Source organism: Phasianus colchicus, chromosome 31 (genome assembly GCF_987193195.1).
Source record: "Phasianus colchicus chromosome 31, bPhaCol1.hap1.1, whole genome shotgun sequence".
Classification (NCBI taxonomy): Eukaryota; Metazoa; Chordata; class Aves; order Galliformes; family Phasianidae; genus Phasianus; species Phasianus colchicus.
The window spans coordinates 1,259,781-1,287,222 of NC_143466.1; the positions used below are offsets into that span (position 1 = coordinate 1,259,781).

Sequence of the window (27,442 nt, forward strand, 5' to 3'; positions counted from 1 at the left end):
GTGGTGTTCGCCAGGGGTCGGTGCTGGATCTGGTGCTGTTCAACATCTCCATCAGAGACCTGAACAAAGGGATGGAGTCCACCCTCAGCAGGTTTGCAGGTGGCACAAAGCTGGGAGGAGTGGCTAACACACCAGAGCTCCGTGCTGCCATTCTGCACCATTGGGTTGGGCTCTCTTGAGTGGTGTGCAGTGACTGGACGAGGGGCAGCGGGCACAAACTGGAGCTCAGGAAGTTGCATCAAATCATGAGGAAGAACTGCTATACTGTGTGGGAGACCGAGCACTGAAACAGGCTGCACAGGGAGGTGGTGGGTTCTCTTTCTCTGCAGGTAATTAAAAGCCACCCGGATGCTTTCCTGTGCAACCAACAGCAGGGAAACAAGTTGAGCAGAGAGGTTGGATTTGGTGAACTCCAGAGGTCACTTCCAACCCCACGCCTGTGGGACTCTGTGCTATGACCCGACTAAGAATCTGGGCTAACCACAAGGCCTGTGGCAGGGGTTGGATCAGCCAGTGTTTGATGGAGGGATTTAAAAATGTCCATCAACACTTGGCACTCCTGTGGAGCAGAGAGTGCCCGTGTGAGGAGTTCCCGCGGTGAGGGTCCTGCAGTGCCAGAGTGATGGCACTGCTGAGCACAAGGAGCACATGGCATCCATGGCCGCTGTCACACGAGCACACGCTGCAGACAAACGGGCAGAAGCATCCAGAATTGCAGGGCAGCCCTCAGAGGCGAGAAGCAGCGCCAGCGCAGTGAAGGGAACAGCCCTGAGAGCTGTGATGGATGGCACCGAGTGAAGGAACAGCTGAGCGCTGTGAGCAGCAGCTCTGAGGCTGCTGTACCGCTGAGAGCAGTTGTGTTGGAACACGCTCTGCTCACAGCTGTCGGGATCTCCACCCTTCGGGCCCCACATTGGCCACCAAAAGGATTGCGGTGCTGTCACCCAACAGCTACTCAGCAACACACAGCCCTTCCAGCACTGACCTTTCTCTTTGTGGTTTGCCAAGAGAATCAGACAAAAAAAAAAAAACAAAACACAATGGTTGAGACAAAATCTGTTTACTCAAACTGAAGAGGAGTAGAGAAATAATTGAGAAATTGAGAATTACCAGTAATGGTAATAACATTTTAATGCTTGCTTAATCAGAGATGCTCAACCCAACTGCCCACCACTCTCTGACCAATGCTCCAACTTGGGAAGGACTTGCAGTCCCAGTGGGTGTTAAGAGAATCTGAATGTTCCACCGCCCATTGCTTTCAGCATGGTTCCCAGCAGTCCATTGCATCACCCGATTTTCCCATAAGCTGGTGCATGACAGGGATGTGACATACCCACTCAGTGTCACGGTCTTTGGCCCACGTGTTTAGGAGGGTGTTTTTAAAATGAGTTCCATTGTGTGACTCAGTTCTGTCTGGGGTTCCATGTCACTGTGCACACATGCTGGATGCAGGCGTGCAGCCCCTCCCATCCTGCCCAACGTAAGCAGGTAAGCTTCTATATTTATTAAATGATTACACGCATATTCATAATATTTCTAAGAAAAGGGGTGGTTATTACAATTACTTCAAGGTATTCATGACAATAGCCCACACCCATTCTACGCCCCGAACTCCACCCCTAATTCATGCTTCTACACATGCATGGTGCCTCCTGGTGGTCATCCTGGTGCTCATGGGGATGAAGGCAGTCTATCTTCCTTGCAGTGTGCTTCTGACCCTGGTGTAGTTTGAGGAAGTATTCTGGCTTCAACTAACTCAGTTTCTAGGATGTGGCTCCTTGCACCAATCAGCAGGCTCTTTGGGTTACGGTTGAGGTCCCCCACATCTTTCCCATTCTTTGTGCTCAACTACTTTCACAACATAACAAATAAGCCCTTTCTTCACCCTTGCTCCTCATCCTCACTAAGCCCAACCCCTTCTCTACCTGTTCAGGGCACTCTCCACACACACTCACTCTCAGCTTCTCTCACACCCTGCCAGATTCTCCCTGCAGCTTGGCCGGCTCGGTGCTGCTGTACGGGGTCTCTTTGTGATCCTCCCGGTGGGTTCTTCATCCTCATGCTGATGTTCAGATGGAATGAGACGGAGAAGGCCAGGGGCAGATTTATCCTCATCTCTTGATGCTGATTGCTCACAACTCCCTCTCGTTCCCTCCCTGGGCTGTCGCACTCCTTCACCACATCCACCCCTCCAAGTCTGCAGCTGCAGTCTGCATTTGACGCTCTGTCACAGAAGCATCATGCAGATGGTTCTGCAAACTGCGCTGAGCTATCTCTGCTGCAACCACTGCTTTCCCTTGAATTATAGCTCAGATTGCAAACTCCTTATCACTCCTCTTAGTGACTCAGTTCCTCCCTCCCTTTGGCCCTTAACACATCAACCTTCCTGCGTTGCTATCAGAGCAGCATTTAAAGCTCCACAAAAAACACGCTCTGCTTTACAAGCTCTACATCTATGCTCCATTGCCAAGTCCTGGATCCGTGGATCTAGAAAGTGGATCTCCTGACACTCCGTGTCTCCACTGCAGACTCGCTGTGCCTAAGGTGATCCTGCCTCATGGCACCAATGGTGCTGGCCCTCATCCTGGGTGAGTGACAGTGGGGACGTGGTGCCATGGGGGTTGGTGGCCCAGTGTGGGACCAGGACCGTGTCCCTTGCAGGTTGGTGGCTGGTGGCAGTGAGCAGGACACAGCAACGTGAGTATGGAGACAGGGGGAGAATGGGGAGAGAGGGAGGGGAGCGTGGTCAGGGGGCCGTCAGAGGGGCACAGGAGGGTGTGCGGGGAGAAGGCTGACTGCTGTCCCCTGTCCTAGTGCTCCGACCCTCCCTGTCGCTGCACCCCAGCCAGGGGATAGAAGTGGGGGACAATGTCACCCTGCGGTGCCACCTGCCCCAGCCAGCTGCCTGGGTCCAGCTCTGCCAGGAAGGAGGTTTCACCCCCTGCATGAAGAAGTACAACGTTCAGGACATGGCCGTGTTCTCCTTTGCTGTCACAAAGTGGGTGCACACAGGGACATACCGGTGCCAGTACCGGGTGTCAGAGCCAGCAGAGACATCAGAGAGGAGTGACCCCGTGGAGCTGGTGCTGACAGGTGAGGGCACTGGGGTCCGTGGGAGGCCGTGAGCTGTCCTCACAGGCCCAAGTCCTATCCATTTTCTCTCCCATCGTGCAGATCACTGCTTCCCGCCACCTGGCATTTCCATGAGCCCCAAGGAACGTGTGGGCATGGGGACCAACATCACCATCCGATGCAGCAACATGTACCAAGGGGCCACCTTCCTGCACAAGGACGGGCACTCAGTCCCTATCCAGCAGCAGGACCCTGATGGTGGGGGCACGGCCACCTTCACCCTCGTTGGGGTGACTCCAGCTGACAACGGCACCTATAGGTGCTCCTACCACCCCAAGGGCTTCCCCTTTCTGTCCTCTCCCCTTGGGGACAGCGTGGCACTGGAGGTGACACCCACACCTCCAATGGCAGAGTCCCATGGGAACCTGGTGGTGGCAGTGCTGAGGGTCTGTGCTGCTGCCCTCATCTTCTGCCTTGGCGTCTTCTTTGTCCTCAATGCCCGTAACCTCTGGATACGGAGAGATGGGAGCCCTGCTGGGGAAAAGGTTAAATAGATTTCATCTCTGATTCGGATTCCATATGTTTTCTACCTGTGCTTTGCTCCCGTATACACACCCTCAACTCTCCTCCACCTCCTCTTCTAACCTCTATAAACCCACATTGCTCTCCCCTGCTGCCAGTTCCATCTCCTATTAATCCCCACTCCACCTACCTCGGGACATCCCAGTAACTCCCACCCAGCTCCACTCTCCATTTGGATGCAGATGCCCACTCCCAAATGCCTGAGGCCATGCAGTTCCAGGTCAGTGTCTGGGTCGAGGGACCCTCCATCCCAACCTGCCCCCTCAGATCCCATACCAGAACCTTAATACCTGCTGATGTGGACCCTAACGGACCCTCAGTTCATATGGTTACCCTATTAAGTGCACCTTCCAATAAGAACTGAGATTTATGGAACTGAAAATCTACATCTTGGGGACCCCACAAATGCTAATCTTCACTAAAAAAGTCCCAAGGAGACATCAAACCTTGCAATGGGACTCCAAAACTACATCTGTAGAGAACCCCAATTTCTGATCCATGAGAAACCAAATCTGTGCTACCCAAAGACCTCCAAATCCTGCACCCTGAATACCTCCAAACAGATTAAAGGGACTGCCAAAAAACCACCCTTGGGGATCCCCATTTGATGAATCCCAAATACACATACAACAACCCCCCCGGAACTCATCTTTTAGGACACCCACCCAAACTTTTTACACCTTGTGTGTCTCCCTCTCAACCAGATTGAGGACCCCCATGGTGGCTCCCCACTCTTCCTTTTGTAGCTCAGGTGCCCCTCAGAGACAGGAAGGGTCTGACATATATCGAGCTGTGACCCCCAAACCCCATTATCTGCATCGAGGTGGCTGCTGGGGAACTCTGCTGATGCCTCCCACAGTGCTTCATTGTTACGGTGCACTGAGGGGAACAGATGCCACATCTCCTGCTTGGGGCTCTATGGAGCTCTGTTCTCCCTGCAGACTCCACAAATCCCCTAATTCTATCACTCTCCGATTCTCACTGGTGCACCACAAATACTTCCCAATCACTCAAAATCCCCTTTTGCTCATCTCTTGCCTCAACCCCCTCCTGATCTCCCCCAGATATTCTAACACACACACGCACCCTACATTCTCACTGGTGAATCCCAAATTCCTTCCCAATCCCACCAAGTCCTTAAGTGCTCATCCCTAACCCCATAATCTTTCATTATCCCCCCTCCAATAACTTAACATTTTATGAGATCCCCAAATCCACCTCAAAACCCCACCACCATTCCTTTAGAAACCCAAATTCTTCCCACTCCACACCACAACCCCACCACCTGCCTTGTGAGACCTTCACAACTGTGCCAATCCAGCCCTCCCCTATACACCCCCCAAAGTTTCCCCTGCCCCACATTCCATCCCCTACACATCACCAGTAGCCCCCCCAAGTGCCCCCTGCCTCCCCTGCTGTCCTGGTTTGAGAGTAGGATGGTGGGTGGTGAGCAATTGTCTCGTGTAACATTTCCATGCTTAATATTATCATTGCTGTTATTTCTGTCTTGCTTTTTGGTCTTAGTAAATGATTTTGATCTCAATCCAGGAGTTCTTCATTTGTTCTTCCTATTTCCAATCTCCCCTTCCCTATTAGCAGTGTGAGCCCCATGAGGCTCCAGCCCTCTGCTCATCTTGGTGGCCATCCTCTGGATGTGCTCCTGCAGTGCAATGTCCTTCTTGTGCTGGGGAGCCCAGATTGGAGGCAGTATTGCAGGTGGGGTCTGACGAGAGCAGAGCAGAGGGGCAGAATCACCTCAGCTGGTCACGCTGTTCTTGATGCAGCCCAATGTGCCGCCCTCTGAGTTAGAGACCACAGAGAGCTTTGCTCTCCTTCCATAGTCAGGAGGACTCCCAGTCCTCAGTAGGCCTAGTGCTAGTACCACTCGTTCAGGAGATTCTCCACACACATTTGGACTCAGTTTCTCTAGCAAGATTCCTTCCTGCTTGATGGCAAGGGGGTCTGTTTTGTGGTCATCCCCAGAGGTTGCCCATCCTCATAGTGATATTCTGTTTTAATGGAAGGGTGAATGTGAGGGGCGGCTTTATCATCACGTCTTGCTTTTATATCTCCCATTTCCTGCCATGGGCAGTCACAGGCTACTTCCAGCAACACACTGCTGTTCCATCCCTGGGCTGCCACACTCACTCACCACATCCTCCCCCTCCAGGTCAGCAGCTGCTATCTGTAACTGATGCTCTCTCACAGAAGCCTCATGCAGATGGTTCTGCCAGCTGTGCAGTGCTATCTCTGCACCCAAGCACACCTTTGGCTCAACTTCCAGTTCAGCTGGCAAACTCCTTATCAGCTCTCTTAGTGACACAGCAATGGTCTGACAGATGTTGAGCTGCAAGCTGCAAACCTTCTGCCCCAGACACACAGTGCCTCCAGTGCCCCCCAGCACCTCTTTTTCGACTCCAGGGTGAGTTCTTGAGGAGCCCCGCTGATGGCCCCTTCCCCCACCTGTGCCTCATTAGTATGGTACAGAGTTAAATGACCCCAGATCACTTTCTTGGGACTCCCTGGTGTTCTGTTCCAACACCCATTCCCCATATTCTCTCAAATCCAACACCCCTAAATCCCCACTGCTGTACTCCTAACACTTCCCAGCCCAACCAATTCACGGAACACTCCTCCCCAACATCACAATCCTTCCTTATGTCACTAGAGCACCTAAACATCCTCTGTGAACACCAAATCCCAAAGTCCTTCCCTTAATTTATTACAACCCCATTAGATACCCACTGGCTGTTTGGCATCCCATGGGGGACACCATGCAAGGACACACACTGGCAGTCTTTTTGAAAAGCATGAGACACAGGAGGAGTGACAGCATGTGTGGGGCATCCCACTGGTTTCCGTGTGTGCCACCACAACATGGGAACCACAAAAAACACACCAGGAGGTGACGTCATGGCTTCCTGTCCCAGAAGGGGAAAAGAGAGTGAATCTCCAGGCACAGCCTGTCCCCACTGCAGTCTCGCTGTCCCCAAGCTGCTCCTGCTTCATGGCACCAATGGTGCTGGCCCTCATCCTGGGTGAGTGACAGTGGGGACATGGTGCCATGGGGGTTGGTGGCCAGATTCTCACAGCTCCTCGTCCCGATGCCTCTTGAACACTGCCAGAGGTGGCGACTCCACCACCTCCCTTGGCAGCCGTTCCAGTGCCTGACCACTCTCTGAGAGAAGAAGTTCTTCCTTAAGTCTAAACTAAACCTCTACTGATACAACTTGCAGCCATTTCCCCGCGTCCTGTTCATTGCCTGGGAGAAGAGGCAAAACCCTCCTCACCACAACCTCCCTTCAGGAAGTATAGAGTGCAGTGAGGTCTCCCGTGAGCCTCCTCTTCTCCAAACTGAACAATCCCAGCTCCCTCAGCCGCTCCTCATAAGACTTGTGCTCCAGACCCCTCACCAGTTTCGTTGCCCTTCTCTGGACACGCTCCAGGGTCTCAATGTCTTTTTTGTAGTGAGGGGCCCAAAACTGAACACAGCACTCAAGGTGTGGCCTCACCAGAGCTGAGTACAGGGCGATGATCACCTCCCTGCTCCTGCTGGCCACACTATTTCTAATGCAGGCCAGGATGGTGCTGGCCCTCTTGGCCACCTGGGCACACTGTTGGCTCATGTTCAGCCCAGCATCAACCAACACCCCCAGGTCCCTTTCCTCTTCACAGCCATCCAGCCACTCGTCCCCAAGCCTATAGCGCTGCATGGGGTTGTTGTGGCCAAAGTGCAGGACCCGGCACTTGGCCTTGTTGAATCTCATTCCATTCACCTTGGCCCAGCGATGCAGCCTATCTAAGTCCCTGTGGAGGGCCTCCCTACCCTCAGGCAGATCAACACCACCTCTCAACTTGGTGTCATCTGCAAACTTACTGAGGGTACACTCAATCCCCTCATCCAGGTCATCAATAAAGATATTAAACAAGACAGGCCCCAGGACCGACCCCTGGGGGACACCACTTGAAACAGGTCGCCAGCTGGACTTCACTCCATTAACCACCACCCGCTGAGCACGGCCCTCCAGCCAGTTTCTTACCCAAAGGAGTGTGTACCTGTCCAGGCCACGGGCAGCCAGTTTCCCCAGGAGAAGCCTGTGAGAGACCGTGTCAAAGGCTTTGCTGAAGTCCAGGTAGACTACATCGACAGCCTTTCCCTCATCTACCAGTCTGGTCACCCAGTCGTAGGAGGAGATGAGGTTGGTCAAGCACGACCTGCCTTTCATGAACCCGTGCTGGCTGTGCCTGATCCCCTGGGCACCACGCACATGCTGTGCGATCTCACCCAGTATGATTTGCTCCATTACTTTCCCTGGTACCGAGGTCAGGCTGACAGGCCTATAGTTCCCCAGATCCTCCTTACGGCCCTTCATGAAGATGGGAGTCACATCAGCAAGCCTCCAATCCTCTGGGACCTCTCCAGTTAAGCAGGAGCGCTGATAGATGGCCGAGAGCGGCTCAGCAATCACCCCGCCAGCTCCCTCAGCACCCGAGGGTGCAGCCATCCGGTCCCATGGACTTGTGACAGTCCAGATGGAGGAGGAGCTCTCTGACTGTCTCCACCTGAATGGCTGGGGGTGCTTTCTGAGTAGCGTCCCAGACATCCTGATAAGGGCATAAAATGCCCAGAGGATAACTGGTCTGGCTATTAAAGGCAGATGTAAAGAAGGCATTGGGGACCTCAGCCTTCTTGTCCTCTGTGGCCACATTCCCTGCTGCATCAAGTAAGGGATGAGAATTATCCTTGGTTCTTCTGTTGCCATTGATATATTTATAAAAGGATTTTTTATTGTCTTTTACTGCAGTGGCCAATCTGAGTTCAAGTTGGGCTTTTGCCCTCCTGACTTCCTCCCTGCACACCTTAGCTACTCCCTTGTAATCTCCCCAGGTAGGCTGTCTACCCCTGCGGCTCGCTTTACGGCACTCAGGACAGCCTGTTCTTGCACCTTTAAGATTTCCGTCTTGAGGAGCATCCAGGCTTCCTGGACCCCTTTACCCTTCAGAAGCGACTCCCAAGGGACCCGTGCTACAAGCGCCCTGAACAGATCAAAGTCCGCCCTCTGGAAGTTCAAGAAAGTAGTTTTGCTCTTTTGACACCCCCAAGAATAGAGAACTGGACAGTTCCATGGTCGCTCTGCCCAAGACGGTCCCCAACCTTCACTTCTCCCACCAGTCCTTCTCTGTTAGCAAAGACCAGATCAAGCAGGGCACCACCCCTGGTAGGCTCTCCTACCAGTTGCACAAGGAAGCTATCCTCCACGCAGTCTAGAAACCTCCTGGACTGCTTCCTCTGTGCTGTATTATACTTCCACCCCATGTCAGGGAAGTTGAAATCTCCCATGAGATCAAGTGCTGGCGATCGCGTGACTTCCGCGAGCTGCTCATAGAAAGCTTCGTCCAACTCTTCATCCTGGTTAGGCGGTCTATAGCAGACCCCCACCAAGATGTTGCCACGACAGTCCTTCCCCCTGATCCTTACCCATAGACACTCAACTCTGTCATTACGAACCCCAAGCTCTTCAACAGCAAAACATGTGACATCCCATGGGGGACACCCCATTGGAGCCATGTCCTGTGTTTGCCATCCCATGGGGGAAAAGTGCAGGACCACGTGCTGGCAGAACTTTGTGTGTGACACCCAAGCCCGGACAAACTGCAAAGGACAAACCAGCGGGGACTATTTGCACAGCTCCATGTGTACAACATTTCTGGGGACCCCAACGTGCCACTTCCCGTTTGGGCTGTGATTGCCACATCAGTTGGCAACATCACACCATCCTGTCCAAAAGAGGAACTGGCAGAAAACAACACCACTCCCTGTCCCCACTGCAGTCTCACTGTCTCCAAGCTGCTCCTGCCTCATGACACCAATGGCACTGGCCCTCATTCTCGGTCTGTGACAGTGGGGATGTGATGCCAAGGGGGTTGGAGGCCCTGTGTGGAACCAGAACCGTGTCCCTTGCAGGTTGGTGGCTGGTGGCAGCGAGCAGAGCACAGCATTGTGAGTATGGAGATGGGGGGAGCACGGGGAGAGAGGGAGGGAAGCATTGTCAGGGTGCCAGCAGAGGTACACTGGAGTGTGTGCAGGGACAAGGCTGACTGCTGTCCCCTATCCTAGTGTCCCGACCCTCCCTGTCACTGCACCCCAGCCAGGGGGTGTCCCTGGGTGACACTGTCACCCTAAGGTGCCACCTGCCCCAGCTGGCTGCCTGGGTCCGGCTGTACAAGGAAGGACGTTGGATACACAGCAATTACAAGTACAAGGAGCAGGACACTGCAGACTTCTCCTTCTTGAGCACGTATCGGGAGCACGCAGGTACATATTGGTGTCAGTACCGGCTGCCTTGGTCAGCAGTGGAATCAGAGAAGAGTGATCCTGTGGAGCTGGTGCTGACAGGTGAGAGCACTGGGGACAGCAGATGGCTCAGCTTGCTCCCAACAGGACCGTGTCCCACTGCTGTCCCTTCCCTCATGCAGATCGCAGATTCCCCCCACCCAGCATTTCCCTGAGCCCTGAGGAATGTGTGGAGATGGGGACCAATGTCACCATCCAGTGCTGGAACAAGGACTATGGGGCCGCCTTCCTCCTGCACAAGGATGGGTGCTCAGCCCCCATCCAACGCCAGGACCTCGATGTGGTGGGCACAGCCACCTTCACCATCTTTGGGGTGACCCCAGCTGACAGCGGCACCTATAGGTGCTCCTACCGCCCCTGGGCTTACCCCTTTCTGTCCTCACCCCTTGGGAGTAATGTGACTCTGGAGGTGACACCCACACCTGCACACCCGGGTGGGTCTCAACCCCATTTGAGTACCCCTGGCGCCACGCCATGAGTGGCTGTGTCACCTCCTGTCCCTGTAGAGGTGGTGGTTGAGGATGTGATAACCCAAACACCCGGATCCCACAGGTGCTGCAGACAGTTCCCATGGGATGCTGGTGGTGGCAGTGGCTGGGGGCTGCACTGCTGCCTTTGTCTTCATCCTCATCCTTGTTGTCTTCTTCCTCCTCGGTGCCTGCAGACGTCGGATACAGAGAGATGAGTGCCCTGGTGGGGAAGGGTTTAAGCGTCTTTATTTCTCAGTTGATCCTCTCAAAGTCTCCACAGCCCCCCCAATAGCCCCATCCCATTCTCCTCCTTGTTTTGATGCAGGCACCCCTGCAGAAAGGCCTGAGGACATGGAATTCCAGGTAAGTGTCCTGGTCAGGGAACCCCAAACTCCGGCCTGACCCTTGGAACAACTCCTCATCCCATTTACAGTCCCAAACCCTGTCCATGGGGACCCCAGGGGATCCACAGCCTCATATGGTTTGCCTTAATGTTAAGCACAGCCCCCAAACCCAGACCATGAGGAACTCCAAATCTGCATTGTGGAGACACCCAAATCTGAGCCCTCAGATCCCCCTGGCCCCTCCAAAACTAAAATACCCCTCAGATCCCATGGGCCACTTTCACACTGTGTAGGAAGAACCCCAAACATCACTCACGCGGTGTCCCTCCCAAAGGACATTGGGGACCCCCAGGTTGACACTCTGCCTTCCCACTGTGTCCCCAGGTGCCTTCCAGTGACAGCGAGGGTCTGACCTACGTGGAGCTGCAAGCTGTGACCCCCAGCACTCCGCCCCTCAACCCCCCCGCTGACCCCCAGCCCTCTGTTATCTACGCCGAGGTAGCAGTTGGGAGGCATCACTGATGCCTCCATACGTGTGCACAAACACGTGTGTCTAGTGTGCACACATGTACTGCCAGCGTGCACAGTGCAGGTGTGTTGTGTGTGCTTACCGTCACGTGTGCACTGCATGCATGTATCACTGCATGTGTTCCTATGTGTCACACGTGTTCACCGTCACATGTGCACAACAGTTATACCCAGATGTGCACTCCGTGATTAACTCCATTCCTTGGTGTCTGCAGCATCACGCGTGTACACCAGTAGATGTGCACAGTGCTGCACATGGGTGTCCTTAGCATGTTTTCTGAGACCGGTAAAGAATGCGGGAGGTGAGCAACAAGACTTTGTGGACAGTTTTTCATTCCAAAGCAGTGCTCTGAAGAGAAGCTCTCAGGAAATGGACGTGTATTCCTGCTCTGAGCCTTGGCTGACTCCATCGCGGTATCTGTCCCTGCTGGCTGGGAGAGGTGTGACTCAGGAGACAGAGAGAGATTCACCTCCCTCCAAACCCCCTGAGAGGGACGGTGCACATGTGCTCCCTGTGCCTGCACTCTCCAGGCCCTCCGTGTGTCCGTGTGTCCTTACCATGTGCCCCACGTCAGCGCCACGTCTGTCCCTACAGCACACACACGTCCCCTTCCCGTGTGCGCATCTCCGGCTCCACATCCCAAACCAGCACCCGGCCCACAGATTTTGTGTTTGGGGTCCGGATGGCTATTTGGGGATGCACGAAGTTTTTGTGGTCTGGATGGAGTTTGTGGAGCTGGATTGAGAATTTTGGAGTGAATGGAGATTTCTGTGTGGTTTGGAAATTTCTGGGGGGATAGAGATTGTGGGAAGTGGATGGAGATTTTGTGGGTGGATGGGACATTTGGGGCTGGATGTAGATATTGGGGTGGTGAGGGTATTTTGGAGCTGAACAGTGTTTAGGGACTGGATGGAGACTTGTTGAGAGTGACTGAAGATTTGACTGCTGACTAGAGAATGTGAGAGGATGGGAAGAGTTTTGGGGGTTGCATGTTTGGGGGTTGAGTGTAAGTTTTTTGGGTGCTGGGTGTAGATTTTAGTGCTGGATGGAGAGGAGAGGAGAGGAGAGGAGAGGAGAGGAGAGGAGAGGAGAGGAGAGGAGAGGAGAGGAGAGGAGAGGAGAGGAGAGGAGAGGAGAGGAGAGGAGAGAAAACGAGGAAGAATTCATTGGTGGAGATAAAATCTATTTACTGAGACTGAAAAGGAAGTGAGAAATAACAGTACTGATAATCAGATAGATGTATTTACTTCTGCAAAGCAAGTGATGCACAAAGGAATTGCTCAGCACCCAAAGACCAAGGGTACAACAAGGACAGAAAGGGTGGCAGGGGATTTTGTGGGGTCTATAGAGGATCTATGGGGCATCTGTAGGAGATGGGAGGGGAAGAAACGGACATTTTAGATTATATGCAGTAGAGGGGTAGATTGGAACAGCTCAGGGGGTTTCAGAGGAATGGTGGTGGTGTTTTGGAGTGAATTGGAGGGCATTTGGAGGACTCAAGGTGTGCTAAGACATTTGAGGGGATAAGGAAGGATTTTTGTATAAGAGATGAGCATTTAGAGATTTGGAGCGAGTGGGAAGCATTTGGGATGCACCAGTGAGAATTTGGGAGTGTTTGATTAGGGGAGGTTATCTGATCCGAGGTCAGAAGAGGACATCAGGGAGACCCAAGCAGGGAATGTGGCACCTGCCCCCTTGCATGCGCATCAAAACTGAGACACCAATGGAGGTCCATCAGTGTGATCCCCTGTGCTCACTTTGGTGTAAATAATGGGGGACTGGGGGGCAGTGGGGGAACGGGGAGGCTGGGAGCACGGGATGACAGCTGGCATCTCGGTGTAGGTCAGACCCTCGCTGTCCCTGGGGGGCACCTGGAGATAGAGGCAGAAATTGGGTTGCAATCATGGGGTCCCCAGGATGCTTTAGTTTGGGGTGGGGCTCTGGAGTAGGTATGCGAGGAAGGAGGGAAGGGGTTGTCATGAGGGTGGAGCTGTATTTCTGGGGGAGAGGCTCAAATTTGGGTTCTACACGGGGGATATTTGGGGTCCAGCTGTGTTTCCAGGGTGCCCATTGGGTCTGGATATATTTAGGGACTGGGGGAACACAGGGCCTTTGTGTTGGGGTCCCCGTGGCTTATATACTGGGCTTCTCTGTGAGCTCATTAGAGGTCCCTCTGGTAGACCTGTGGGGACTTATGGGGTCTGGGGCATGAGAGCTTCTGTGGGTCTGAGGGCTAAGATTAGTGGGCTGGGGGTCCCCAAAATGCAGATTTGAGATTCCCATGGGCCTGGATACAGGTGGTGCACATCAATGTCAGGGTAAGCCGTAAGAGACTGGGGGTCATTTCGGGTTCCCATGGGGAAGGTTTGGGTTTCCACGGTGATGTCTGGCGTGGGTCCGAAGAGGGATGTTGGGATTTGGGATTCACTGACTCAGGCACTTACCTGGAAGTGTATGGGATCGATCATTCTGGGGGTGAAACCTGCATTGAAAAGGGGAGAGGGAAGGTAGGGGGTTATGTGGGGGCCTCAAGGTCCAGTTGTGGGGTCTATACGGGATCTATGGGGGATCAAAGGATGGGTAGGGGATGCTTGTGGGGTCTATAGGAGGTGGAAAACTTTGAACTCCTTCCTCACCAGGGCTCTCATCTCTCCATGTCCAGGGGCTGCAGGCATCCAGGATGAAGTAGAGGCTCAGGCTGAAGATGAGGGCAGCAGTGCAGTCCCTCACCACCACCACCATCAGGTTCCCACGGGATGACACCTCAGCACCTGTGAGATTGGGGTGTTTGGGTGTCCTCAGCACAGGGCAGGGATGCAGTGACACTGCCACTCACAGGGCACACTGGGGGCATAGAGATGTGGGTCTCAGACTAATTCTCTGATGTGGTCCGTGGGGTGGTAGAGCACCTATAGGTGCCAGCATAGGCTGGGTTCCTCCCTAAGTAGATGAAGGTGGCTGTGCCCCACCAGTGGGATCCTGGAGCTGGACAGGGGCTGAGTGCTCAGCACTGTGCAGGAGGCATGCAGCACCAGAATCATCATGCCAGCTCTGGGTGGATAAATTGGTCCCCATTCTTACATGTGCCATGGGCTCAAGGAACTGTGAGGGGCTGATGTTATGAGATGTGTGCAGGGAGGAAAAGAGATGGGACTTGATCCTCGGGGGAAAGCTCAGGGCCACCCACTGTGCCCAGTACCCTCACCTGTCAGCACCAGCTTCACAGGATCACTCCTCTCTGATGTCCACAGTGGCTCTGACACCTGGTACCGACACTGATACGTCCCGGTGTCTTCCAGGTTTGTGACAGCAAAGGAGAACTCAGCCGTATCCTGCTCCTTGTCTTTTTCCTTGTTAGATTTCAGAATTCCATTCAACCAGAGCTGGACCCAGGCTTGCACCCGGGGCAGGTGGCAGCGCAGGGTGACATTGTCCCCCAGGGACACCCCCTGGCTGGGGTGCAGCGACAGGGAGGGTCGGGGCACTAGGACAGGGGACAGCAGTCAGCCTTGTCCCTGCACACCTTCCTCTGCCCCTCTCATGGTCCTCTGACCACACTCCCCTCCCTCTCTTTCCAGTCTCCCCCTGCCCCCATACTCACGTTCCTGTGCACTGCTCGCTGCCACCAGCCACCAACCTTCAAGGGACACGGTTCTGGTCCCACACTGGGCCACCAACCCCCGAGGCACCACGTCCCCATTGTCACTCACCCAGGATGAGGGCCAGCGCCATTGGTGCCATGAGGCAGGAGCAGCTTGGGGACAGCGAGGCTGCAGTGCAGACTGGGAGTGGCCGGAAAGGCAATCTCATTTCCCCTTGGGGACAGGATGCCATGATGTCACCTCCCCGTCTGACAGTTTCTCCAGTGAGTGGTGTGGGGCACCACGTGCAAGTTGTCACTCCTTGGCTATAACACAGTGTCCCCAAAGTTCTGCCAGCACATGGTCATGAATGGTGTCCTCCATGGGATGACAAATACTCAACTGTGGCTCCATGCCAGGTGCGGCCTCTTGTGCCTTCTCTTTTGTCAGAAGGGGAACACTCACCTTTGTCTGTCTCTGCTGACCACTGTATCTAAAGAATCCCTTCTTGTTCTCCATCACGCTGCACAGTACTGGGCTCTGGCTGTGCCTATCAAGCACAATTCAGAGCCCTCAGGAAGCTGAGAAAACCAGCAAAGTAACCTCAGACACCAAAGTGTGATGTCAAGCAGGTGTTGCCTTTATCACAGCACTGGGTGCGTGGGGGATCGCTCCACCAACACGCACACCAAAGGGAGAAACAGCCATGTGCCTGAAGGCACAGCATGAACATATTCACTGCATTCCAAGGACACGGGCAGAGATTCCAGGAAATAACTCCCATCTCTGGTGGTGGTGGGATGCATTATGGCTGTAAATTTCCAACCATTCAGGGGGTGGGAGGGTAGCCCAAACCTGTTCCCACTGACGTTACACTGAGCCCAGGCATCTGTTTTGCCATCTAATCCTCAACAACAGGACGTCTATTCTACTTTCTTATCTTCACTGGACAACAAGCTCTGTGGCTCTTCTGCATTAAGTTCTTGAGCTTCTATTCACGTCCTTCAGCTCACATCTGCTCAAGTGATGAGAAAGGCTGCTCTCAAAGTGTAGAAAGACTGTTCTCATCATTCACTGACTGCTCCGAGAGGGATGGGGGAGAGAATGAGAGGACAAATAATCTGGAACTCAGAGGTTGAGAGAAAAACCTGTTTTAATAAGACAGTCAAGGAAGAGAGAAAGAACAGTGATGGTCTATGAGGGAATCTATAGGAGATGTACGTTGGACAGAATGGGAGTCAGGGGGCTTGAAGGTGATCTGTAGGGGAGGGGTGAATTGGGACAGATGTGGGGATCCCACAGCGCTGATGTTGGATATGGGGTAGATCCGGAAGGATTTGTGTGTATGAAAGAGTGCTAAGGGATTTGAACGCAAAGAAAGGGTACTGTTGTTAGAGATGAGCATTTGGGGATTTGGTGGGATTGGGAAGCATTTGGGGGCTCTGGTGGGGACTTGAAGGTGTTGGGTTTGAAAAGATCTGGGAATCATTGAGAGGGGAAGAGAGCATCAGGGAGCCCAAAATAAGGAATGTGTATCTAACCCACACAGTGCACCCCAAAGATGAGATGCCTTCTGGGGAGGCATTATTGGGGGCTTCCAGCACCCACGTCAGCACCCAGACTCTCATCTCTCCGTATCCAGAGGCTGTGGGCATCGATGACAAAGAAAATTCTGAGGGCAAAAACGAGGACAGCAGCACAGCCCCTCACCACTGCAATCACCAGGTTCCCATGGGACACCAACTCAGCACCTGAGGGGTGAAGGTATTTGGGTGCCTTCATCCTCAGCATCACCTCGATGGGGAAGGGATGTGATGATACTGCCACCTGTGGGTGACACTGGAGGCACCCAAATGGGGGGCTGGGAACTACCTGGGGGTGCAGGTGTCGGTGCCACCTCCAGTTTCACGCTGTCCCCAAGAGGCGAGGACACAAAGAGATAAGCCTTGGGGTGGTAGGAGCACCTGTAGGTGCCATTGTCAGCTGTGGTCACCGCAACAAGGATGAAGGTGGCCATGCCTTCATCACTGGGGTCCTGGTGCTGGAGAGGGGCTGAGTGCCCATCCTTGTGCAGGAAGATGATGCCCCCATATCCCTGGTTCCAGCAGCGGATGGTGACATTGGTCCCCACTGCCACGCTTTTGTCAGGGCTCATGGAAATGTTAGGTGGGGAATATTGACTATCTGGATGCAGAGGGAGAACAGAGATAGGACATGGCCCTGTGGAGAATGCCGAGGGCCATCTGCTTTCCCCATAACCCTCACCTGTCACCACCAACTCGATGGGGACACTCTTCTCTGATCTTCCTGGTGGCTCCAAAACCCGGTATTGGCACCAATCCTTCATTACATCTTCCAGCTTTACGCAAACCAAGGAGAACTCAGCCATGACCTGATGCTTGTCCACGTCCTTGTAGGATCTCAGAAGTCCATCCTGGTAAAGCTCAACCCTGGCAGATGGCTGGTTCCCATGGGACACCAACTCAGCATCTGAGGGGTGAAGGGATTTGGGTGCCTTCATCCTCAGCATCACCGCGATGGGGAAGGGATGTGATGATACTGCCACCTGTGGGTGACACTGCAGGCACCCAAATGGGGGCTGGTACCAACCTGGGGGTGAAGGTGTGGGTGCCACCTCCAGTCTCACACTGTCCCCAAGAGGTGAGGGCACAAAGAGATAGCCCTTGGGGTGGTAGGAGCACCAGCTTGAATCTCCCCTGCTTTAGCTTGACACCATTCCCTCTGGTCCTATCACTAATGACACGAGAGAAGAGGCCAACCCCCAGCTCACTACAACCTCCCTTCGGGAAGTTATAGAGAGCAATGAGGTCTCACCTGAGCCTCCTCTTCTCCAGGCTGAACATTCCCAGCTCCTTCAGCCTTTCCTTATATGGCCTGTGTTCCACACCCCTCACCAGCTTTGTTGCCCTCCTCTGAACACGTTCCAGGGCCTCGATGTCTTTCTTCCAGTGAGGGGCCCAGAACTGGCCACAGTACTCGAGGTGCGGCCTCACCAGAGCTGAGTACAGGGGAACCATCACCTCTCTGCTCCTGCTGGCAACACTTTCTGATGCAAACCAGGATGCCATTGGCCTTCTTGGCCACCTGGGCACACTGTTGGCTCATGTTCAGCCGAGCATCAACCAACACCCCCAGGTCCATTTCCTCTATGCAGTCCTCCAGCCACTCCGCCCCAAGCCTGTAGCGTTGCCTGGGGTTGTTGTGCCGAAGTGTAGGACCTGGCATTTGGTCTCGTTGAACCTCATCCCTTTGGCCTCAGCCCAGCCCTCCAGCCTGTCCAGATCCCTCTGTATGGTCTCGCCACCCCCAGGCAGATCCACACTTCCAGCCAATTTGGTGTCATCTGCGAATTTACTGAGGGTGCACTCGATGCCCTCATCCAGGTCATCAATAAAGATCTCGAAGAGGACAGGCCCCAGCACCGACCCCTGGGGAACACCACTCGTGACCGGTCGCCAGCTGGATTTAACTCCTTTCACCACCACTCTCTGGGCCCGGCCAGCTCCTTACCCAGCCAAGAGTGTACCTGTCCAAGCCATGGACTGCCAGCTTCTGCAGGAGAATACTGTGGGAGACAGTGTCATAGGCCTCGCTGAAGTCTAGATAGACCACATCAACAGCTTTTCCCTTATCCACCAGGCGGGTGACTAGATCATAGGAGATCAGGTTGGTCAAGCAGGACCTGCCCTTCATGAACCCATGCTGGCTAGGCCTGGTCCCCCGGTTGTCCCGCACTTGCCGCGTGATCTCCCTCAAGACAATCTCTTCCATAACCTTCCCTGGCACCGAGGTCAGGCTAACAGGCCTGTAGTTCTCCGGATCCTCCTTACGACCTTTCTAGTAAATGGGAGTCACATTGGTAAGCCTCCAGTCTTCTGGGACCTCACCAGTCAAGAAGGAGCGCTGATAGGAGATGGAAAGCGGCTCGGCTCTCACCTCCGCCAGTTCCCTCAGCACTCTGGGGTGGATCTCATCTGGCCCCATGGACTTGTGGCAGTCCAGTTGGAGTAGTAGGTCTCTGACTGTTTCTTCCAGAATCACAGGGGGGTTAGTCTGCTCCCCAGCCCAGACTACCAGGTCTGAGAGAGGAGTACCCTGAGAATATCTGGTCTACCTTTTAAAGGCAGACGTAAAGAAGGCATTCAGAACCTCCGCCTTTTCCTTATCCTCAGCGGTCACATTCCCAGCCTCATCCAGCAAAGAGGGGATATTCTCCTTTGTCCTCCTCTTACTGTTAATGTATTTATAAAAGAGTTTCTTAGTCCTTTTCACCCCAGCGGCCAGGTTAAATTCAAGCTGGGGTTTTGCCTTTCTGATTTCACCTCTACACATCCTAACGACTTCCTTGTATTCATTCTGAGTTGCCTGTCCCTCTTTCCACAGGCAGTACATTCTCTTTTTCTCCCGGAGCCTCAAGAATAGCTCCCGATTCATCCACGCCGGTCTTCTTCCCCGTCAGCTCATTTTGCAGCTCAGGGGGACTGCCTGCTCCTGCGCCCTTAAGACTTCCTTCTTGAAGAGCAACCGGCTCTCTTGGACCCCTTTACTCGCTAAGACTGAATGCCAGGGGACTCCCCCTATTAGGCTCTTGAACACTTCAAAGTCCGCCCTCCGGAAGTCCAAGGTAGCAGTTTTACTATTCCCCCTCCAGCCTCCACCATGAATTTAGAAATCTATCACTTCATGGTCACTCTGTCCAAGACAGCCTCCAACCTCCACATCTCCCACCAGACCTTCCCTGTTTGTGAACAGCAGGTCTAGCGGGGCAGTTCCTCTCGTGGGCTCTCTGACCAGCTGCATCAGGAAGTTATCCTCTCTGCATTCCAGAAACCTCCTAGACTGCTTCTTCTGTGCTGTGCTGTACTCCCAGCATATGTCAGGGAAGTTGAAGTCCCCCATGAGGACAAGGGCTGGCGACCGTGCAGCTCGTGCCAGCTGCTTATAGAATAGCTCGTCTGTCTCTTCATCCTGGTTTGGAGGTTTCTAACAGACGCCCACCAGGATGTCTGCCTTGTCAGCCCTTCCTCTGATCTTTACCCATAGGGATTCAACGTTATCGTCCCCAGTCACAATCTCAGTAGCATAAAAGCAATCCCTAATGCAGAGAGCCACACTGCCACCCCTCCTTCCTTGCCTATCCTTCCTGAAGAGTCTGTAGCCATCCATTGCAGCGCTCCAGTCATGGGAGCAATCCCACCACGTTTCCGTTATGGCAACTAGGTCATAGTTTGCCTGCTGCACAATGGCTTCCAACTCTTCTTGCTTGCTGCCCATGCTGCGTGCATTAGTGTAGACGCACCTCAGCTGAGCCCCTCGCCTCTCACCTAATCCCAATACCACTTCCCCAGGCTGATCTCTAGTAGGCCTGGCTTTATCCCCTGCCCCCTTCCTATCTAGTTTACAGCCCTCTCTACAAGTCTTGTCAGCTCCTGGGCAAGTATCTGTTTTCCTTTGGAGACAGGCAATTCCCATCAGCACACCTCAGTCCAAGTGCCGAGTAGACCGCCCCGTGATCAAAGAATCCAAAATTTTTGCGCTTGCACCTCAGCAAATGCTCTCAGCCATGCATTTATAAGATGGCTTTTCCTGGTCATCTCAGTGTTTGTCCCTGCCACCAAGGGAATACTGGTAAAAACTACTTGTATGCCCGCTCCACCAACTAACTTCCCCAGTCTCCTAAAATCATTTTTTATAATCCTCAGGCGTCTATCAGCGATCCCATCGCTGCCGGCCTGAACTATCAATAAAGGGCAATAATCAGAGGGGCGGATAAGGCTGGGGAGTTTTCTGGAAATATCCCTGAGCCGGGCCGCAGGAAGGCAGCACACCTCCCTGTGGGTAGGGTCAGGCCGACATATTGGACCCTCTGTTCCTCTCAGAAGAGAGTCGCCGACAACTAGCACCCTCCTTTCTTTCTTGGAGGAGGCAGTCTTCAAACGTGGAGCTGACCGCCTCACCTTGGGCAAGCTTGGCGGCAGTGCTCCCACGTCATCATCACTCACCACTCCCTCTGGTTTCAGGGCTTCATACCTGTTACTGAGAGGGACCAGGGAACCGAGGGAGGTCGGGATGGGGGTTGCCTGCGACGCTGGGCTGAGACCTGCTGCCATTCCTCCTCTCCTCTCAAGCTGTCTCTCCCTGTTTGACTATGGAGAGAGAGAGGGTCCATTACTCCCTCAGTCTGGGAAGTGCAATCTCTGCGCCTTTCTCGCACAGAGTCACTCCACCAGTCAATCTCCCGCTCGCACTCTCTGATGGTCCGCAGTCTATCTACCTCCTGCCTGAGCTCCACCACCAGGTTGAGCAGCTCGGCCAGCTGCTCACACTGCACGCAAGTGGCATCCTTCCCATCCTCCCCCGGCAGCAGCAGGCTGAGGCACTCCCGGCAGCCAGAGACCTGAACATTACTGAGCAGACCCTCTGTCTGCGTTGCCACAGTCTTTGCGTGGGAAGCACGTTTCCTGGTGAGCACATGTTTGAAATGGTGGCGTCAGGGCCTGTCAACAGGAGAGCAAGTCAGCTGAAAAAAAGACAGGAGCACTCACCCATGCTGACACAAGACCTCCACTCCCACTGCTGCCTTACTGAACGGGCAGTGCAGGCGGCCCTCACACACTGACTCCCTAGTCCATCCTGGTAAAGCTCAACCCATGCAGCCGGCTTCGGCAGGTGGCACCTCAGGGTGACAGTGTCCCCAAGGGACCCCCCTGGCTGGGGTGCAGAGACAGGGAGGGTCGGGGCACGAGGACAGGGGACAGCAGTCAGCCTTGTCCCTGCACACCCTCCTGTGCCCTCTGATGGCCCCCTGACCACGCTCCCCTCCCTCTCTCACCATAAACCCCCTATCACCACACTCATGTTGCCGGGCCCTGCTCGCTGCCACCAGCCACCAACCTGCAAGGGACACGGTCCTGATCGCACATAAGGCCACCAACCCCCGTGGCACCACGTCCCCATTGTCACTCACCCAGGATGAGGGCCAGCACCATTGGTGCCATGAGACAGGAACAGCTTTGGGACTGCAGTGGGGGCAGGAAGCAGCCTCAGAGCCACTGTCACTTCCTCTTCTGGACGTTTCTCTGTTGCATCACCTCCTGATGTGGGATTTGTGGCCCCCAAGAGTTGGTGGTACTGAGGGCACCCAATGGCTGACACACAGAGCCGTGCACACATGCCCCAGTTGTAGTGTCCCACACAGGCTGTCACCCCTCCATATCTCACGCTGTCCCCAAAGGCCTGCCAGTTTGAAGCCCTCTCAGGGAAACAAGCCAGCTCCTGGTCTGAGATCCGCTTCTCCCTTTCAGACAGGTGGGATCCACCTGCAACCATCAGCACAGCACAGAGTACAGCGCCCTCTGGTCAGAAAAAGAAGAAACAAAACTTCTGCTGTGGCACCAACCATTCAGCCACATATTTATCATATGTGTTTCCCTGACCTCTCAGTATCCTTCACAGCTACTGAGCGGACAGAGGAGAACGCCACATGTGCTCCCACTCCATCCAGTGAGCAACCCAGTGCCTTTGCAGGGCCCTCAAGCTTCTCTTGGTGACTGCATCACTGCCAGCTTGAGCCATCAGTGAGGGAGAACAACCAGGGGGGTGAACCAGAGCAGGGAGTCTCCTGCTGATGTCCTGAGCTGGCAACAAGAAAGGCAGCACACTTTCCCTACAGGTAGGGTCTGGCCACTGAGTCAGAGCCTTTTTTCCCATCAGAAGGAGTCCCCTGTGACAGACACCTTTCTTTCCTTCTGTCTGAAGGCAGTCTGGAGGCGTGCAGCTGATCGCCTTGCCCTTGGCAAGGACCTGAGTGCAGGCTCAGGCACTCCCTCCTGTGGAAGACCTGCATGGATGAGTTTTGGGGTGGGCACTCGCCCGGGAACCTGCATTCTTTTTGGGAAGAACTTTCAGCCTCCTGGAGACCACGGCCAGATGTGTTGTCTGGGAGACAGCTGATGGGTGAACTGATCTCTGGAGTGTAGAGGGATGCTCTTTCCTCCTGCTCAGCCCTGCCCATACGAGGTACTGAGGGCACTGGGGATATTGGAGTCACTGGAGGAACTGGGGACATTGCTGGATATTGAGGGCATTGCAGACATGGGGACACTGAAGCAATTGGGAGCACTGGGCGTAAAGCAACATTGGGTCAGATCCATTAGTCCACATTGACCCCAATCCCAGTGGACATTGGGGAAAACATTACGTCACACTCAGGGTTCTGCATTGACCACACTGATCTATGTGACCTCATTGACCACACTGACCACATCCACGAGTCTTTATTGACTCTAACCCAGTAGGACAACCCAACAGCGACCAAGTGTTGATTGATCCACAAACACCGGACGCATCCACGGAACCACTCTTACCACAAAAACAACACACCTGTCCCCATTTCTGACCTCCCACCCCATTAAACCCACTCCAATCACAACAACCTTATTTACCCCAGAACCTCCTCCTGGTTGGGGCTCACTCTCCCCCACTCCCCCCCTCACTCCCCCACCCACACCAACCCCTAAACTCACGGATTGTGCCACAAACTGCCCCCACCACCCCTCTGACCGCCCTCCGCACAGCACTGGAGGAGAAATAGAAGATGAAGGGGTCGAGCGCGGGGCTGAGGGTGGTGAGGAGCACAGCGTAGGTCCTCCATGTGGGGCTGCGCTGCTGCACAAAGCCCACCACATGCGAGAGGTTGTAGGGACCAAAGCAGATGACAAAGTTGACCGTGGTGGCCACGGCCAGCCCCACAGTGCGGTACTTCTTCTGCAGTGGGATGTGGGGTCGAGTGAGGAGGGCACGGATGATGTGGACATAGCAGAACATGGTGATGGCAAAGGGGAGGAGGAAGAGGACGAGGAAGAGTACAAGGCGCAGCGGGAGAACAAAGCGCAGCTGGGTTGGGGAGAAGTCATCGTAGCAGTGGTAGACCATGTGGGGTTGAGTCTCAGAGGCGTTCTGAGAGTTCCATGAGGTGGTGGTGGGGATGTGGGGAGTTTTTGGGGTTGTGCAGGCAGAGAATTGGAGGGTGGAGATGTTGAGGTTGGTCTTGGGGCTGGAGATGCTGTAGATGTTGAGACTGGGGATCTTGGAGCCTCTGGGAGTGGTGATGTCAGCAGTGGAGGTGTTGGGGACACTGGTGTCAATGACATTAGGTTATGTTTACCAGGTTCCCCAAGGTGGAACCCACTGATCTCAAAACAATGGGATTTATTCATCTCCAGCCCTGTGGGGTCAATGCCATTGCTGTTGTCCATCCTTGATCCCCCGGTCTCAATCCCAGTGCACCCAAATCTACCCCCTAAGATAGGGTACAGTACTTGAGGGCAAGGGGACATTTTGGGGGAGGAAAAACTGGGAGGGTGCTCTTCTGTTCGAGCTCCCCAAGGTTGTGTAATTTGGGGATCAGCAGGGCAATCATCTGGGGGGGGGGAGTCATATGGGGCTGTAGTGACATTGGAGGAAATTCAGCATTTCCTTAATGACCACAGACGTCTGCTGTGCTGTGGGAGGAAGTTTCAAATTCGAAGTAAATGTACTAAAATGGAGGTTCAGAGATGTGGGGCACAAATTGGAGTCCTGCTGCATAGATCACCCATAGATTTGGAGATGCACACCCTCATATGCACTCCAAAACCCCATCTCATTGCTCACCCCACAGATTTGGAGAGCCCACATCCTCCTACAGACATTCTGAACCCTTACCCATGCATTTCCCTATAGATGTGGGGTCGCGCAATCCCACAGCATAACCCCATGGGCCTACAACTCCAGTCCGTGCCTGGGCTGCACTGAATGCCTGGGTGAGCAACACAGATGGGGGTAGCTCCAAAAAAAAAACCTCTGATTTATTGTCATGGGAATGAGCACTGCTGCAGTGAGCACAGTGACACAGTCTGACAGAAAGCCTTCTCAGCAACAAAACCCCATTTCTCCGCACAGCTCCACCAGAGGTGGTGCATTTCCATCAGTGATGAACAAGGGCTGCATGTCACTCTTGTACCCACACCCCGCAGGTGGCACGGAGCAGATGGACAGGAACCTGGTGGTGGCAGTGGTGCGGGGCTGTGCTGCTGCCTTTGTCTTCATCCACGTCTTCATTGTGGTCTTCCTCCGCACTGCCCACAGACGCTGGATGTGGAGAGATGAGAGCCATGGTGGGGAATGGATTGCATTTCTTCCATCTCTTTATGGATCCCCCTATTGTCTTCAGCCTCCCCTTTGATCCCCTATACACACCCCAAATGTCCCTCGGTGCCCCCCACAGCACTCACATTTGTCCCCTCCAATGTTTGATGCAGATGCAACCCCAGAAGGCCAGAGGCCGTGTAGCTCCGGGTCAGTGTCTGTGTCAGCCAACCTCAAATTCCAATCCGTCCCTTGAGACCCCACACCCAACTCGGGAACCCCAGTCCCTGCCCATGGGGAACTCGCAAGACCCCCAGCCCCATATGTCTTGTCCCAAAATTAAGTTAATCCCCAAATCCAGTCTATGGAAGCATCCAATCTGAACCAGGGAGCTCCCCAAGATCCACATTTAAATTCCCAGACACCCTGGTGCTTACCAAGCCGCCAGACCCCACGCACACCCTCAAATTGAGTAATGAAGCCCAAAACACTCCCACAGTCTCCAGTGTCTGGCCCCTGGAGACCCCAAATCTCAGCCCCAAACTCACCCTCTTGGACACTCCCCCTGCATACTGACAACACGGATGTTCCCCCCAAGAAAACTGGGGACCCCCATAGTGACATTGCACTGTCCCCCTCTGTCCCCAGGTGCTGTGCAGTGACAGCGACTGTCTGACCTACATTGAGCTGCAAGCTGAGTCCCCCAGCAGTCGGCACCATGGTTCTCCTGCTGCCCCCCAAACCTCCACTATCTACGCTGATGTGCGTATTGGGGACCCCACAGATGTCCCCCATATGTGTGGTCAAGCACATGGATGTTGTGTGCACAGATGCATTAAACTGTGCACACTGCTGGTGTGCTGTGTGTGCTTACAGTCACGTGTACACTACATGCATGTACCACTGCATGTGTTCATGTGAATTACATGTGTGTACAGTGTCACATGTGCTCAATATATCAACAGGGAAGGGAAGGGAAGGGAAGGGAAGGGAAGGGAAGGGAAGGGAAGGGAAGGGAAGGGAAGGGAAGGGAAGGGAAGGGAAGGGAAGGGAAGGGAAGGGAAGGGAAGGGAAGGGAAGGGAAGGGAAGGGAAGGGAAGGGAAGGGAAGGGAAGGGAAGGGAAGGGAAGGGAAGGGAAGGGAAGGGAAGGGAAGGGAAGGGAAGGGAGACTTCTGTTCATGACATGGAGGAGCTAGGCCCTTCCCACCTTAACCTTCCTCCTCAGGAAGTCATCAGGCAGGAGAGATGGAGGATTTACTTGATTGAGATAAGGAGAAAACTGTTTTACTCAAAATGGTAAAGGAATGTGATATAACACAGTATAAAAGGAATCAAGAGGAATATATCACACCAAAGGGAAAGGGAAAATATCTCCTAACTGTGTGGTGAGTTTGGGCAGAGCAGAAAGCGAAGGAACGTCCTCCACTCACCATCTCACTGCCTTCCTGGAAACCACGTGGGAAGAAGGCTGGTAATTATTTCTCATTGTGAATTTCTTGCCTTACAAGGGGGGCAGAACGAACCTGTTCCCACTGATGTTACACCGAGTTGAGCAACCTGTTTTGCTGCCTTATCTTCAACAACAGGACATCTATTCAACTTTCTTATCTTCACTTGGCAACAAGTTTTGCAGCCTCCGCATTTCGTTCTTCAGCTTCCCTTGACGCAAACCTGCTGTTCTTCTGCTTGTATCTGCTCCAGGTCTGCAAAGGGTTCTTCTCACAGAGTGGAAAAGCTGATGGATCTGGTTGAAAGGTAATGAGATGGTAATCATGTATTAATTGCAAACGAGTACAAAAACTGTGCACTCTCTGCAAGCATATCGACCCCTCATGCAGATGGTTCTGCCAGCTGTGCGATGCTCTCTCTGCACCCAAGCACACCTTTGCCTCAACTTCCAGTTCAGCTTGCAAACTGCTTATCACCGCTCTCAGTGACTCAGTTCCTCATCCAGTTTGGTGCACAACACATCTATCTTCCTGCACTGCTCTCACTGCAGCACCTCCTACTCCACAAACAATGGCCTCGCCTTTACCAGGTCTCCGTCAGTGTCCTTTTGACATGTCCTGTATCCTCTCTGCACTCTTGATCAGGCTGAGCTCGTGTAGACATGAGCAGCTGCCAGGGAACTCAGACACGGTCCAAACAAGAATCCTTCCTTCTCAACTCAGATGATAGCCCTTCTGGATTCCTCTTGCTCTTTATTCAGGGCATTCTGCCCATGATGCCAAGTAAAATGTCCCGTCCCACTCGGTGAGTTGTGGGAAAGGTGAATCTTTGGAACCTCCCAGATATGGCACTGCTCTGTGAACCCAACTGTCCCTTTCTTCCACCTGGTTGGTGGAACTGCTATTGCCAG

The 27,442-nt window shown here is 53.8% G+C and overlaps 4 protein-coding genes and 2 pseudogenes across 8 annotated transcripts in view; 2 read left to right on the forward strand and 4 right to left on the reverse strand.

Annotated features, from left to right (window-relative positions):
• The window catches only part of LOC116241265 (osteoclast-associated immunoglobulin-like receptor), a 51,282-nt gene extending 38,848 nt beyond the window's left edge, over window positions 1–12,434 (forward strand). Inside the window, exons 1-6 of one of the 5 annotated variants that reach the window (XR_016460659.1) lie at window positions 8,746–9,655; window positions 9,773–10,051; window positions 10,132–10,443; window positions 10,562–10,842; window positions 11,208–11,415; window positions 11,567–12,434. Coding sequence is in view for 4 of the 5 variants with exons in the window: in XM_090127762.1 (XP_089983888.1) it covers window positions 9,568–9,655; window positions 9,773–10,051; window positions 10,132–10,443; window positions 10,562–10,842; window positions 11,208–11,345 (1,098 nt within the window). In the remaining variant the exon portion in view is untranslated. Of the gene's footprint in view, window positions 1–8,745; window positions 9,656–9,772; window positions 10,052–10,131; window positions 10,444–10,561; window positions 10,843–11,207 lie in introns of those variants that run through there. The other 4 variants (XM_090127763.1, XM_090127762.1, XM_090127765.1 and 1 more) reach the window with 4 other exon arrangements.
• LOC116241142 (T-cell-interacting, activating receptor on myeloid cells protein 1-like) overlaps window positions 1–15,500 on the reverse strand; it is an 82,876-nt pseudogene extending 67,376 nt beyond the window's left edge.
• On the forward strand, window positions 1,447–5,458 carry LOC116241490 (osteoclast-associated immunoglobulin-like receptor). The gene is made up of 4 exons (XM_090127502.1): window positions 1,447–1,480; window positions 2,545–2,697; window positions 2,815–3,093; window positions 3,175–5,458. The coding sequence occupies exons 1-4, from the start codon at window positions 1,447–1,449 to the stop codon at window positions 3,624–3,626; spliced, it is 918 nt and encodes a 305-aa protein (XP_089983628.1). The 3' UTR covers window positions 3,627–5,458.
• LOC116241000 (V-set and transmembrane domain-containing protein 1-like) lies at window positions 12,460–15,050 on the reverse strand (the record flags this gene model as incomplete). Its single annotated transcript, XM_090127503.1, has 5 exons — window positions 12,460–13,223; window positions 13,797–13,834; window positions 13,989–14,123; window positions 14,558–14,836; window positions 14,954–15,050. Coding segments are annotated over 5 exons (714 nt in total), but the record flags the coding sequence as incomplete, so codon positions are not given.
• Window positions 15,501–16,677: 1,177 nt separating the features above from the next.
• LOC149914138 (osteoclast-associated immunoglobulin-like receptor) lies at window positions 16,678–17,537 on the reverse strand. Its single transcript, XM_090127526.1, has 2 exons — window positions 17,199–17,537; window positions 16,678–17,117 (listed from the first exon to the last, which is right to left on the reverse strand). Exons 1-2 carry the CDS (start codon window positions 17,461–17,463, stop codon window positions 16,678–16,680), a joined length of 705 nt encoding a protein of 234 aa, XP_089983652.1. The 5' UTR covers window positions 17,464–17,537.
• A 4,245-nt stretch (window positions 17,538–21,782) lies between these two features.
• Window positions 21,783–24,211, reverse strand: LOC149914139 (G protein-coupled receptor 42-like; annotated as a pseudogene).
• Between the last annotated feature and the right edge of the window lie 3,231 nt (window positions 24,212–27,442).